The sequence below is a fragment of the Cavia porcellus genome, unplaced genomic scaffold (genome assembly GCF_034190915.1).
Source record: "Cavia porcellus strain 051 isolate PalLab524CR breed Dunkin Hartley unplaced genomic scaffold, mCavPor4.1 scaffold_2, whole genome shotgun sequence".
NCBI lineage: Eukaryota > Metazoa > Chordata > Mammalia > Rodentia > Caviidae > Cavia > Cavia porcellus.
Window position 1 is genome coordinate 109,603,555 of NW_026947485.1, and position 14,742 is coordinate 109,618,296.

The following is a 14,742-nucleotide window of genomic DNA, read 5'->3' on the forward strand; positions in this document are numbered from 1 at the left end:
AGGGCAGTGTGGCGTAAGGACACTGGGGAACCTGGGAGAGACTTGGCACAGAGGTTACTTTGGAGGACCAGAATAAAAGACACAAAGCCCAAGATGAGATACGACACATTTTATTGAGAAAAGCATAATGGAACCACTACTAAGCTACTGAATAAGGCACATCAGTCCTCCGCTCTTACTGCCCCCAACTCATCCCAAGGAGTCTCTCTCTGTGGCCTTTGCAGAACACTGTCAAAAATGTCACCTAGATACACAAATGGTCGCAGACTTTTGGGCTATGACCTTGGGGTGACCTGAATCCTGGTGTCAAGGAGGGAGGCCTGGGAGACTACCTCCAGAAGCCAAAAGTTCTAGGCTGAATCAGGTGGCCATACCGAGGCACAGGCCCTTGAGAGGAAGGGTGAATATGGCCATCATCTTATCCATCCTTCTCATATCTGGCAGAAGGGACTGCAGCCGCTGGAAGCCAAGCAGGAAGGCACAGCTGGAGGAGCCAGTGAGATTAAGGCACCATGAGTACCTGAGTAAGGTCACCTGGCCACAGACCTGGGCTGGGGGACCAAGAAAGAGATCTGAAAGGGTGGGTCTTGAGCTGAGGATGCAACTTAATGGTGATCTAAAAAAAGGTAAAAGAAAAATGGGAAACAAAACCCACTGTTAAGGGTATAGGAGTGCAGAGCTCTATTCCAGATGCCTGGAATCTTGTGCCCAAATCACAGCACCAGAGGAATCAGGAATTCTCTTGGGTTGAAGTTAAATTAATCTTCCATTGAATGGTGTAGGAGGCTGCTAGGCAGAGGTCACTGCCTCTCCCACCTGCCCCAACTGCCAGTAAAGACACTGAAACTTTCTGCTGGCCCAGGCCAGAATGGTGTTGCCAGCCAGGACAACTCTGGAAATCTCCATGGCCTCAGCAACATGGAAGCCTGCAAGAGAAGAATGAAAGTCACCAGGTTTCCAGGGCACCCTAGTGGCCCAGTGAGGCCGGCCCTACAGGCTTTGGCCAGGTCCATCTCTGCTCCCAAGCAAGGGAACAGTGACTCTTCCTGGAGCACAACATTGGGGCCTGCCTACCAAGACATCAAAGGATTTGGGACTGTGGGGCTCAGCGTTCTGAGACTTGCCAGAGGAGAGAAAAAAATAACAAAAATAATGAGTAGAGTTTTAGTTTGGCAATATTAAAAAATTCAGGAAATGGATAGTGGTGATGGTTGCATAACAGTGTAAATGCACTTACTGCCACTGAACTGTGTAGCTAAACTGGTTAAAACGATAAATTTATCCTAATTCATATATTTCATCCCAATTTAGAAAAAAAATTTGTACTGGAATTAAGCCCAGGGTGCTTAAGCACATGCTGTTCCACTGAGCCACAGCTCCAGCCTCGGGAAAATAATATCTAAATAACTACATTAGCAATATCAAACATGTATTGACTTCCCACCATATATAGTATAGCCTGATGCTACAGAGGCCAGACTGGCAGGGTTCACATCTGAGCTCACCACTCAGCAGCCATGAAATCTCGGACAAAGTTATGTAACCTCCCTCATGCTCATCTTCCTCATACAGAAAATGGGAAAAGACTAGAATCCATCACAATAGTATTGTTATTGGGGGAATACATGAAGACATGTAACATATTTCAGCAGTTCCAAGCACATAGAAGGGCTATGTCTCGTGCCATGCAAAACTTGCACACCTGCCCTACACCCCCATCTCAAAGACCAACTTCATCAGGGGGGCGGGAGAGCACTCAACACTTCACACCTAAGTTTTAAACACAAGCCCCCAGGGGTTAGGGATGTAACTCAGTGGTAGAGCACTCACCTAATATGCATGCCACTCTGAGTTCCATCCCTGCAAGGAGTCTCCCCTATTAAGGCTTGGAGTCCAGACAAGGTTAGCTTTTTCAAAGAGCAGACAGACCTTTGAAGGATTTAGCAAAAAAGGATGTATTTTCACAACTCTATAGACATTGTGGGTACTGTCATCCCTTCAAACTTGCTCTGAATAAAACCTTTCTAACTTTATGAAAAGAAAGCTCTGTGGTTTTTATTCAAAAATCCACACCCACTACCAGAAAACTGCTTACCTCAGGGGCAGGCTGGCTGTTCACCCTGGCTCCAGAGATTTGTCTTCTTTTTGGTGAGCACGCCAGCAGCTCACAGTCAATCCGAGGGTCTCTCACAGCTGACAGTACTTTCAACTGGGAAAACATCTGGATAACCTTGGTTTCATTTCTCCATCAATATAAGGGAATGCTTGAGTTCACCAGTTCCCAGGTCTCTGGCTGGCAAGAGGCAGCAAGCTCCTTCCTCACTTAGCTGGGTCCCTCTGTTAAAAAAAACTCCCTTGGAAAGAAGAGTTTCCAAAGTCTTTTACAGGTCAGACTGCAGGAGCAAACAGGAACTGGGACAGCACAGAGGTGCCTGGAACTTTGAGGTGGCAAAACACTGATCAGGACCCAGAAGTATTAATAGCAGTAAACTAAATTACTGGGACCAGGATCTGAGAGTCCTTGCTATGCTAATGAACATCTCCACATTCCAAGAAGGGGAGACAGTACTTGACAAGCTCATTGGACCTTCAATGTCTTTTAGGTAAAATCAGCCCCTGGGCTAGACGCTCTGGAACATTCAGTTTTCCTGAAAACGGGAGTGTTTTGAAGACCAAGGCTCTCATTTTAAATTGGCTGTTCCCAAGAACTGAGGCTCTATCTGTAAAAAAAGAGGATGGGCCTCCCCCTAACATTCGGTGATGGTGTTGTGGGATCCCTACTACAAACTTACTGAGGGTTGTGGTGGCGTAGAAGTCTGGGGAAAAACTAAAGTTACTGGAGGTCAGGGGAGTTAGTGTGATTGGGACTGGCTTGTAAGAGGCACAAGAAGAGAGACTGAGAATGAGGGGAGCCAAGGCTCCAAAGATGGAAGAGAGCTGCCCGTGGGCCTTTCCTACCCATCCCCACCCCTGAAGAGTGGCCCCGTCCAAAGACTTCGACGCACCGAAGGATGGGCAGGGAGGCGTTATGCAGGGTCCCCACACAATCTCAGATTAAACCCATCGCGGACGGGCAGAGGCCTGCCCTCAGCTCTACCCGCAGCTGCCTGCCCGCCTTCCAAGCACCGAGGCTGCAGAGGGGCCGGGGAAGGGCAGCTCTTCCGACCGCGGACGCGAAGGAGGCGGGTAGTGGCGCAGCCCCGCCACTGGTTCCAATTTGGGAGCCTCCCCGGATCTACGCGGCGTCGGTCCACGTCTTGCTCTCAGCAGGGAAGGAGAAGAACCGCTGAGCTTTGCCGAGGGTTGAGGGAGTGCCGGGCAGCAGTGTGCGCTTGGCGTCCATCGCTTGGGTCGCTGCGCGGTCCCGGAGACCGACAGCCCCAGCTTGCTGCGCTCTGGACTCAGGGCGACGGCGCTGCGGTTTGCGGGGACGGCGTGCCTGGGATCCTGGGCTCGGGTGGCAGTGGGAACCAGGACAGGGGTGGCGGGCTGGCCACGCCGGCGAGGGGCGGCGGGAGGGCCCGGAAGGTCCAGGCGCCGATCCGGCCGCAGGGCGCACGGGCGGCCTCAGGCCACCTCCTGCTTGCCCTGGCAGCGACGGCAGCAGCCGTAGAAGGCCGAGAGCAAGTAGAGGCCGAGGCACAGGCCCCCGCAGACGGCGGCCGCCAGGAAGGCGTGGTAGGCGCAGGGCAGCGGGTAGTCCTTGAGGTTGCAGTAGCTGTGGCGCTGCGTCTGGTCGATCATGATGCCCGTGGCGGCGCCGTACAGCGCGGCCGCCAGCAGGTCGTGCGCCACGTTGACCACCAGCCAGCGCGAGCCCAGCACGGGGACCAGCTCGTGCTTGCCCAGCAGCGTGAGGAAGTAGAGGCCCAGGGTCAGCAGCCAGAAGAGCACGGACACGAAGAGCGCGAAGTGCACGGGGCCCTGGTACTTGCTGGTGGCGATGGTGATCCAGAAGGAGGCGCCGGCCAGCAGCTGCAGGACCCGCAGCACGCCCAGCGGGCCGCGCAGGAAGGGCCGCTGCAGGCTCACCGCGCCGCGGGCCTGGCGCGCCTGGGGCGGCGGCTGGCGCGGGGGCGGCGGGAGCATGGCCCCCGGGCGCGGCGACGGCGGCGCCCCGAGCAGCGGAATGGCGGCGCCTGCTCGCCCGCGGGGCGGCCCGGCTGGCGAGGTCCCGTGCGCCCCCGCGGCCTGCGCCCCGGCTCGCTCCGGTCCTTTCTTCGGCTCCTTTGCTAGTCCCCACCCTTTTTCCCTCGGCCCGGGTCCTCTCTCCCTCTCTCCACCCACCCTACCCGCCCTTTCCCTTTCCCCTTCCCCTTCCCCGCCTCGGTCTCCACCCACCCACCGGCCCGCCCCCACCCCGACGCCTCCTCCCGGCTTCCTGCCTTGTCTCTCCTTCTGGATCCCCGCTTTCCCGCTCTGACAACTCCCTTTCTCCCTCGCTCCACACTCCCTGCTCGGATCCCTTCATCCCCAGGGGTAGGACGCAGCGCACTCGCACCCACTAACTGGGCCCGCCCAAGCCGCATGCCGAGCTTGGCACATCTGGGTCCACCCTACGCGTCCTCCAGCTCACCCTGCCTGGCTTCGAGGGGGAGGCCTGCTTCTCTAGAGTTCTCCAGGCCTCTAGCCGGGCCCACTTCCTACCCCTCTGTCCTGTCATTGCCCTGGTCAGGCACCCCTGACCCTACCTGGACAGGGAAAAGACCAGCACTGGTCCTGGACTGCCCGTGCCCACTGCAAGCTCCTCCTGTCCTACACCACAGTCAGACTTGTCCCTGAATTCCTGATCTGTCTGAGAAAAGGATCCTGACTCACCAGAGGCTCCACTCTACCTCCCACGGGCACAAGACATGGCAACCCCACCCTTTTATCCAACCCCATGTTGGCTGCTTCTCATCTTGCCTATACTAAAAACGTACCAACTGTCACGTGCCAGGACACAAACCCAGTCCAAGAGGTAACAAAGGCCATGTGCTTCACTAATCGGCCAACAAGCCTGTGATGAGCTCCAGGGCTGCGTGTTTGCATTGTTGGTGCTGTGCCAGTGCTTGTTATGGTTCTCTTTAAGCCTCAGAATTGCCCAAGAGATGGAAAGTTTTCTCTCGTTGTGAACAGCAAAACAAAGCTTGGAGGGGATCCGTTTCCTCAAACTAGTTATTACTGATCTCTTTGCTCACCCCTTCTGATGCACTTTTTTGTTTTGTGTTGTTTGAGATAGAGTCTTACTATTTAGTCCAGGCTGGCCTTGAACTCATAGTGATCCTCCTGCCTTGGCCTCCCAAGTGCTGGGATTGGGGGCATGTGCCACCATGTCTGACCAGATCCAACCTTTGTGTGCTTCCACAACCTTCTGAAACGGATCAGGTTATTCATTACACTGCTTTCCTCACTGACCACTAGATAGAGTTCTGTCTCTTCCAGGTGGTGTATTTCACAATCTGTCCCCAGCCAACTTCCAACTGCCTGGTTTTTCGTTTCGTTCATTATACTCCATTTCCACTTCTTTCCCTTTCCCCACGCCCCAGATGCCAACACCATCAGTCCTCTTAAATTCTCCCAAATAACCTCTGCTTCCCAGACACCTAGACCCAACTTGTCTAGAAAACTCCTGCTTCTCTTTCAGGGTCCAGGTTAAAGGCCTCCAGCTTGAGTTCGCAACACTGCGACCCTCAGCTTTTAATTATTTGCTTGCCTGAGCTTCCATGTGTACTATCCTGCTGCAGTAGTTCTGAGACTTCCAGATAGCAACTGTTGCTTATTGGGTATAACCCATCCAGGCCAGGTATGTAAGAGACACCTCCCCCATCCCCTGCAAATAAAAGTGCAGTAGAGGTTGGAGTGGCAGCAGGAACAGCAGTGGAACCAAGAGGGCCCCTCTTGCGCTGGGACCATGCTTACATTGGGCTCCAGCTGTTTTCTGCACTGCAGAGCTAGTCCTTCTTCTCCCAGGCATGAAGATGAATGTAACAGCCCTGGCCTGGCTGAGCAGGTCTCTGCCAGCAGACTGACTGGAGAAAAAAACTGGTTTCTTGGTGGGAGGCTAATTCCTGCACCAACCCAGCCCACATACGGATGCTTGAGAAAGTTCTGTCTGTTTTAATGAACAAATGGTGATGTTTAAGCCCACATCTGTGTGAGCTAGCACAGCATGCTACAGGCTTGGAGTCAGATTGTCTGGCTGTGCATCACTGCTTCTCTACTTCTGCCAGGACCTGAAGGGAAGGGCTACTTAACCTCTTTGTGTCTTAGTTTATTCATCTGTAAATTCTTCTGTCCAGCAAGCAGATGTTGAGATTGAACATTTATGAAGTGCAGGGACCAAGCCAGGGATTTAGTTCAGTGGCATGAGCACCTGCCCAGCATGCACAAAGTGGTCGAGTTTGATCCCCAGTACAAAAAAAAAAGTGCAGGAGGCCGTTTTAGGGGCTAGGAACACAAAATACATGTGTGATTTCTATTCACCAAATGCCACGGTATACTAGGCACTATGAGAAGCACTCTATATTCATGTGTCTACTTAATATTTACACGAGTTCTGTAAAATATTTGTTATTAGCTCTAATTCACTGATAGGGAAAGCAAGGCTTATAGGGTTGGAGAAACTGACCATGTTCACAGAACTAGTAGGGACCATTTAAACAGGGAACTGACTACACATTCCAAATACTTTCATGTGTTTCCCACATTTTCTTTTATAACAGGAACTCAGAAAAATTTAAGATACTCACCTAAAGAAATTCAACTTTTAAAGTGGTTAACCTTGATTATCAACTTGATTGGCTTGAGAAGCACTTCTGGAAGGGTCTAGCGGGGCTTGATTTGGGCAGTTTATCTCATTGCTGGCTCCTTCCTCTCTGGCTCTGCCTTCCTTCATGTCTTCCCTCTAGGCTGTTTCTGTTTTACAGCCAGCTGATCACGGACTGAAAGCTCCGTGAACCAAAATAAGCCTCTCTTCCTTTAAGCTGTGTATGTCAGGTATGTCCCAGCAATGAAACACGGGTTAACTCCATCTACAAATGCAGTGTTGGGACTTGTACCTAGGTCTTTGGATCCCAGTTTCAGGGATCCAAAGTTTCCTTCAGCAGCCCTTAGTACAGTCTGGAGGGACATTCTCGGTCCCCTCTGAATGCTAATTTTCCCTCAAACTGAGGGTCAGATGGGCAGCCAGGGACTGCAACTGGGTACTGAACTGATGAAAAAGGTGTTTGAGACAGCGTCTTTTTTTTCACTTTTTTATTTTTTAAAATTTATTGAAAATAGAAATTCAAAGGCTTTTCTTCTAGAGCTACCAACAGATCATCCATGGATACACTGGACAGACTCAAAATGTCCACCTCCGCCACTAAATGCAATAGCTTTTTCCCATTCCTAAGTCTTGTCCCATTTGTACTATCCAGAAGCCATGTGGGTGACATGTGTAGGACATTTGCTCAAAGGGAAGTCACACGTTTTGTGCCCCTTGTCACAGTGACCCTAGATTCCTGTTGGGTGTGTTGTAAACAGAGAAGCCATTCTTCAGGCCATCTGCTCTGAAGACAGGGTCTTACTATGATATTTGGGCTGGCCTTGAACTCACTATGTAGCCCAGGCTGGCCTCAAGCTCATGGCGACCCACCTGTCTCAGCCTCCCAAGTGCTAGAACTACAAGCATGCAGAACCTCTCCCAGTTGGTGATGACGTTATTTCTATGAGCAGGAGACCCAAGGGAACAAACATTAAGAGAATTCAAGAAAACCGACAACAAATGCTGGAGAGGCTGTGGGGAAAAAGGAACTCTCCTGCACTGCTGGTGGGAGTGTAGACTGGTACAGCCTTTGTGGAGATCTGTCTGGAGATTTCTCAAAAAGTTGGGACTGGAAATCCCATTTATTCCAGCTATTCCACTTCTAGGCATATTCCCAGAAGAACTGAAAGCATCATACCACAGTGATATATGTGCACCTATGTTTATAGCAGCACAATTTGTAATCGCCAGATCTTGGAAACAACCCAAGTGCCCATCAACTGAGGAATGGATAAAAAAGTTGTGGTATTTCTATACAATGGAGTATTATTCAGCTATAAAGAAGGATCACATTGAGATATTTATCAATAAATGGGCGCAGCTTGAGACCATACTCATTAGTGAAATAAATCAATCTCGCATGTGTGAATACCAAATAGTTTCCCTAATGTAAATAATGATTCAAATATATAAAAATATGTGGTAATCATGATTCCCCATTAGGTGGCCTTGAAGCCTTATAAAGTTTTCACTCATTAATTAGAAAGGCTTTATTCTGGGCTTCTTGATATGAAAATATTTGAAGCTAGAGTATATGAAGTTTTATCCAAATATTTCAAGGAAAAAGACACTATGGTAACTACTATTAAGTCAGGTTATAAGGTGGTGAAGTACTAGGTTGTTGAAACAGTCATGCTGTGACCTCTATTGTTATATTGTTATGTCCTGTTTTATCTCAATCTCCCCCTTATTGTTTCAAAAAAAAATTATTTAGTCATTTCTTATGTTTGTCTTAATTAAAGAAAAAATTCAAAAAAATTAGGATATATAAATAGTAACTCTTTTTGATTTCCTATTAACTTGTTTTGAAGTCCTGTAGTACTCCCACGATCTTGTTTTGACTGATTAGACTCTGTTCCATTCTATATGATAGTATCAAGTTTGAAGACATAGGCAACTACTTTGAAGACAATAAGATTCACTAAGATACCCATTCTGGTTTGACTATTGTCTTCTTTGGAAGTCCTGTAATGTTTACAATGCCTAAGTTTTATTGGTCTTGTTCTCTACTGTTTTGTCCAACTTTATAATATCTAATAAGATAGACAATTCTTTTTAAGGAAACAAGGGACAACGTTGATAACCATTGTTGATAACCTTGTACTCTGTTCTACACCATGTGCTATGTCTATCCTTGGTATTGACTGACAGCTTTGTTTTGCCATATTTGACTGTATTCTTCCCCCCCCCAAAGAAAGTAATAAGCACTAAGGAGTAATAAAATCCAAGATGTGTAAATTTTGTTGTAAAAAAGAGAGGGAAAAAAAAAAAAAGAAAAAGAGCTCTAACGGATATAACAGCAAGTGTGTTTGGGGGTGTTAAATAGCTGACTTTGTCAATGTTTTTGGAACATTGAACACAGCTGTTTGCAGTCTCCCTGTTTGAATGTCCACCTTGTGTTCTTTGATACTGTGATTTGAGGAACTATTTTCAAGAAGATAGTGTGTAATCTACTAGCAGGTGATTTCTTACTGTTATGTTTTTTTGTTTTGTTTTGTTTTGTTTTGTTTTGTTTTTGTAGTTCTGTATTGCGTGTACCCTTACGCCGCTTTGGTTTGTTTTGTGTTTTTCTCTTTTTCCTCTTAAATAAAAAAAAAAAAAAAGAGAGAGAATTCTTTCCATCTTCTAAAATAGGTATCAGGAGATGTGCGGGTCAGGGCGCCACCTGGTGGACATAAACTTTGAGCCTCAGGAATCATGCCGCTCCTTAGAAGGAAGTTCTCTGTAGTGGCTTTGGGGCGTTATTTTTAGCCTCTGGAATCCTGGAACCATTTCAAAGGGCGGTGGAGCAGACTTAGGAAAAACATAACCATGCAGAAAGAGCTTGATTCTGTCCAACTGAACAACTGACGTAAGCACCTGCCAGTTGCAAACCCCTACATGTGGCAAGCAGAAATGAGGAGGATCTAAAAGTCCTGGGTTTGCATTCGGCTGAAGTGGAGGCACTGTTGTGGACAAAAAAAGAACCATAGATGATGGTTATAAGGAAACCAAGAAAAGGGAAGGAGAGAGCATTGTGAGGGAAAGAGTATGGAAATCATTAACACAGGTGTCATTGGGGGATGCACAGGAGATGGAGGAACAGACGTTCGAGATAGCTGTTGCTGGGAGCAGCGATCCCTGAAGGCTATTGATGGGTACACCAAGATGCAAGGCCATGATGGCTCTTTACCCAAGCACTCCTCAGGGCTGTGCCCACAGCCAGCACCCTTGAGAGCTGAAGGAGGATTTTCCTGCAAAGACCAGGGCTGCTTACAATAGGAATGGTGGTGTGGGAGGAGTAGCAGACTCCTCATATTCAGTGCTTCTTAGCCAGTTCACAGTGTATGTACAATGTCTGTCTGGGCTTATGTTGCCCTGGGAGGGTTGAGGACAAAGAAAAGGCATAACTATGATGTCTGCTGTTTTGCCTCTGACTCGGAAATCCTGTGTCACCTACCCGCAGCAATTCAATAGCACTAGGCTGACTTACTCCCTTGTCAGTAGGATAAAATCCTGGTTCCTGCTGCTTGGTGGTTCTAGACAGAGGGAACAGTCTGAACAAAAGCAAAGCCTGCAGGGCTCAGGGGACAAGGCTAATGCTGGTTGATGCTCCAAGTCCCAGTGCGGTAACTCTCAGTGTGGCCAGGAAGGAAAGCCAGATGCATGTGGCAAGGAGGGACACATTGCTCACACTGAGACCCCATGACCAGTGCTTCCTGTTCAGAGTGAGGCTCTGCTCTGCTTTCAGTCTCCAGGCTACTGCACAGGTACAGAGTTACAGACTCCGCTCACGCTTAACACCCATGATGCATCAGGCCATGGGCAAGCACTTCACACAAATCAGCTGAAGGAAAGCAGGTGGGTACCAAGACTTACAGAAGTCCACCTTGAATCTTATAATTAAATTACTAGACAAACATTCTCTGGACATCTGCTGTGGAATGGCAGTGTGTTACAATGTATGCCTGAACTGGAAGAAGCCTGAAAGGCCATTTATTCTAAGTTTCTCATTTTCAGAGAAGGTAACAAAGGCCCAGAGAGGGGAAGTGACTTGGCCCAGGTCACATGGGGATTAGATCATGTTAATGCCAAATTAGAATTTAAATCTCTTGTGCCGAGCCTGCTGGTGCACACCTATCATCCCAGTATTTGGGAGGCTGAGGCAGAGGGATTGCTATGTATTCAAAGCCAGTCTGGGCTACATAGTGAGTTCAACAGCATAGTGAAAACTGGTCTCAGAAAAAAAAAAAAAAAGAATCTAGATCTCTTGCGTGGTGGCACACACAGGTAAACAGCACTAGGGAGGCAAGAAGATCGCCATGAGTTCAAGACCAACCTGGGCCACATAGTTAGACCCTGTCTCAAAACAAAACAACAACAACAAAAAGACTTTAGGTCTCCTGACTCTCAATCCAGTGCTGCTCACTCTGCCACAGCACCCACACAGCTTCTGGGCAGGGCACTCAGTAGGGAAGTACTGCGGAGCCAGGGAAAGGAGGCTAATTAGGGGGTGTGTAAACTCCCGCTGGGGAGGTGCTACATGGGAATCTTGGTGGCTCTAAGACTAATTAATTCAGGCCCCAAAGAGGCCACGAAGCAGGGGACCCTGGGCAGTTTCTGGCAGATTCAGAGGCCAGGGTCCGCAGTCTGGGCCTGGGAAAGGGGAAAAAGCCTTTGACTGGCAGAGCTCAAACTCCACCCCTCATCCAAGAGGTCAGACAGGACCAGGTCAGGAGCCACAGGGGTCCTCTGACGCTAACCTGTGCCTCTGAGACCAATGGGAGGAGCCCCAGGGGGTGCTAAGGGGGCCTCCTGCTGAAGCTGTGATGGGGGCCCAGTGGATGAACTGTTGAGGGGAGGAGTGGTCGGGACCCTCAACCAAAACAGATGGCAATTACCACCGCCCTGCCAGTCGGGCGGGGAGCAGGGAGGGATGGAAGTGGCTCAGCAGAAATAACACTGTGTCAGCCACGGAGCCGTTGCTTTCTGCCCTTGTCTCATTTACTTTCCACATTAGCCCTGTGCAGTAAGAACCCTTAAAACCATCCCCACTTTAGAGTGAGGAGACTGAGGCACAAGGAGGTTTCATGAATTCTCCAACACCACACATCTAGTAGAGACAGAAATGGAATTCAGCTATTTTGTTTCCAAATGCAGCTTTGTATCTCAGGCTTCAGCCTCTGTCCAGGAAAGGAAAGCGTCAAAGGCCTGCTGCCCTCCAGTCCTCAGGCCTGTGAGAAGCCTCTGCCTGGAGTTCGCTGAGTTCAGTTCCCCAGGAGACTTTGAGGTTTTGCAAAAAAGCAGCACAGCTTTTGTCTTTTTCCTAAAATCACACTAGTAGCCCTGAGCCACCTTTAGGAAAGTCTGCCTACTCTGAGGGCACCGGGCCACATGAGAAGCCATTGAGAAGAAGCTCTCTAGCCAGCAGTTCTAACCTTCAAGTCCCCAGTCCAGGCCCCAGATGTAGAACAAATGAGCGTTCAAATTCTGGCCCCAAACTCCAAGTCAGTCTCAGGCCTCAAAACTTTGCACCTCAAGTCCAGACACCTTGGCGCTGAAACAAACCACTGCTTCTATGCTGTGTCCCAGTGATTATGTAATCATCGTGGCTTTAATATTTTCTCTATTTTATGATGCCTTGACCTCCTAGGAGCTTGAGACTAGCAAAGGGATGAAGTGTTCCAGGATTAGCTGATTCTTAGAGAAATAGAGCTCCACTGCAGGAGCCGGCAGCTCCAGGAGCGGTTTGGAGGAGCCAGCCAGCTGCCTGGGGCGCCAGAGCACCAGCATCCAAGAGAGAACTCTCTCCCACCATGTCCTGCAGCCCTCTCTACTGACAGAACTCAGCCCTGCTGGCCTGAAGAGAAAAATATTTACAGGCCTGCCTCCATTGTCACAGAGCACAGTGAAAGACTGATTTACCCCTGCAAAGTGAGAGACTGGTGACTGGCACATCAACCCCTTTAGAGACTGAGTTTCCATATATACCTTTCCATATGCACTCAGAACTTCCATATGACAACAGAACAACTGTATTTCTACCCAAAGAAGTACAGCCGTCTTACAAGAAGTCCTTACCTGGTCTCCAAAAGGAAGAACTACAGATTCCCAACAACTACTGTATCACTGGTGATGTTACAGACTTTGTGGGTTGGCGGGGGGAAACTCAGTAGTCAAGTACTTGCAAAATATAAATAAAAGTCTGAGTTGATTTGATCCCCAGCATGACCAAGACCCAAAAAACATACTGTCATAATTTCATAGAATATTCTGTTAACTAAGGACTAATTGTAGCATTAACTGTCAACAGCTTTCATATAGAATAAAAATAAAGGAGAAAGAGAAAAGGCTTAGTGTAGTCTGAATGTGCCCCCATTCATATATTGATTTCTCAGCCCCGGAGATAATGGTATTAGGAGATGGGTTTTGGAGGGATGGGTTTTAGGTCACTAGGGCTGATACTTCATGAGTTGTATAAAGGCCCTTGTATAGCAGGTTCCAAGCCAGATGTGGAGATGCATACTTGTAATCTCAGCACTGTGGGAGGCTGAGAGAGGAGGAAAGACTCCAGCCTTCAGCCGTATCAGGGCATAAAAAGAAGATGCCCCCTACGAACCAGGAAGTCAGGACCTCACCATACAACAAATACTCAAGGGCCTTGATCCTAGACTTCCCAGCCTCTAGAACTGTGAGAAATAAGCTGTGAGAAATAAACTATTGAAAAGCTATCCAGTCTATAATATTTTGTTATAGCAGTTCAGATGGACTAAGAAAACTGGCAAATACAATAATACCATCTATGCATAACGTTATATATAAACAAACAAGAAAAAATACTGTGAAAGCGCTACAGCCCAGGTGGCTGGTCACAAGTCCAGGCTAATGCTTGGTCACAAGGCTAGCCATAGTCAATATCCATAGCTCTTTCTTCCATCACCTATTCCATTTTTTCCCTAGTCTTATCCAAAACCTCAGGTGGTCCGGGTTTTTTACCTGTTCAGTCGTTGTGTCTCTTTCAGGGTGCTGCGGTTTCTCACTAATGCTTACTACTAGGTACAGGGATATAACTGGATACCCTGGAAGATGCTCTGTTTCTAGACATAGTCCTTACTAACACATGGCAAGCAAAATCTAAGGTGGCTCCCCAAGATGTCTACCTCCAAATATTCACACTTCTGTGTAATGCCTGCCCCTTGAGTTATTTCTAACCAAAAGAAGCTCAGACTATGGCAAGGGTGATGGAATAGTGTTCATCATATGCTACATTGTAGAGTTTTTTTTTTTTAATCAGTACCGAGGATCAAACTCATGACCACACGCTTGCAAGGCAGGCACTTATGCCACTGAGCTAAATCCCCAGCCCCTATGCTGCATTGTAGAAGACTTCATTTTTTGAGTAATTTGCTTAAAATGACTCTCCTTGATGCCTTGATGGAGTACACTTGGGGAAGCACATGTGGCAGGAATGGTGGCAAACTCTAGGAGCTATGGGCAGCCTCCCAGAGCTGAGGGCAGCCATCAGCTAGCCAAAAAAAAAAAAAAAAAAAAAAAAAAAAAAGCTAACTTCAGTCCTACAGCTGTAAGAAAATGAATTCTCACAAGCGAGCAGCAGGTAAGCCCAGAAGAGAACCAGTCATCATGTCCGGAGATCCAGCCATGTTGGAACTGCGCTAAGCAAGAAAGCACCCCGCCCCCACCCCCACCCCTCATTAACAACTGGGGAGCCAGAGGTCTGAGCATCTCTTGGGAGGATGATCCTATGCTGTCGATGTCGCTCCCGGCCGGCAGGAAGGACACACGACAAAGTCTGGCAGTGGACAACCTTTTCTTTTATTTTCCTTCTCCGTACAGCCTGCCCTGGGATCGCTCCCAGCCGAAGCCTCCTTTGGTCCGCTCCCCGCGGCTCCTTCTGGGCTTCTACTTCCGGGCTTCTTCTTCCCCCCCAGGGGTGGCACCAGTATATATACGGATAC

General features: G+C 48.5%; 2 protein-coding genes and 1 non-coding gene across 4 annotated transcripts in view; all 3 read right to left on the reverse strand.

Annotated features, from left to right (window-relative positions):
* Positions 1-2,283, reverse strand: part of Zfyve27 (zinc finger FYVE-type containing 27) — a 40,178-nt gene extending 37,895 nt beyond the window's left edge. Inside the window, exon 1 of the mRNA XM_063245097.1 lies at positions 2,096-2,283. The gene's annotated coding sequence lies outside the window, so the exon portion shown is untranslated. The remainder of the gene's footprint in view (positions 1-2,095) is intronic.
* Marveld1 (MARVEL domain containing 1) lies at positions 95-4,255 on the reverse strand. Of its 2 annotated transcripts, XM_023561477.2 has the most exons (3): positions 2,096-4,255; positions 1,831-1,929; positions 95-926 (listed from the first exon to the last, which is right to left on the reverse strand). In XM_023561477.2, exon 1 carries the CDS (start codon positions 4,087-4,089, stop codon positions 3,568-3,570), a length of 522 nt encoding a protein of 173 aa, XP_023417245.1. In that variant the 5' UTR covers positions 4,090-4,255; the 3' UTR covers positions 95-926; positions 1,831-1,929; positions 2,096-3,567. The 2 variants fall into 2 exon arrangements, with proteins under 2 accessions (XP_023417245.1, XP_023417244.1); XM_023561476.2 differs by lacking the exon at positions 1,831-1,929.
* Positions 4,256-7,416: 3,161 nt separating this feature from the next.
* On the reverse strand, positions 7,417-7,542 carry LOC111754520 (small nucleolar RNA SNORA11). Its single transcript, XR_002789198.1, has one exon. It is a non-coding gene; the product is annotated as a small nucleolar RNA SNORA11 (small nucleolar RNA).
* Between the last annotated feature and the right edge of the window lie 7,200 nt (positions 7,543-14,742).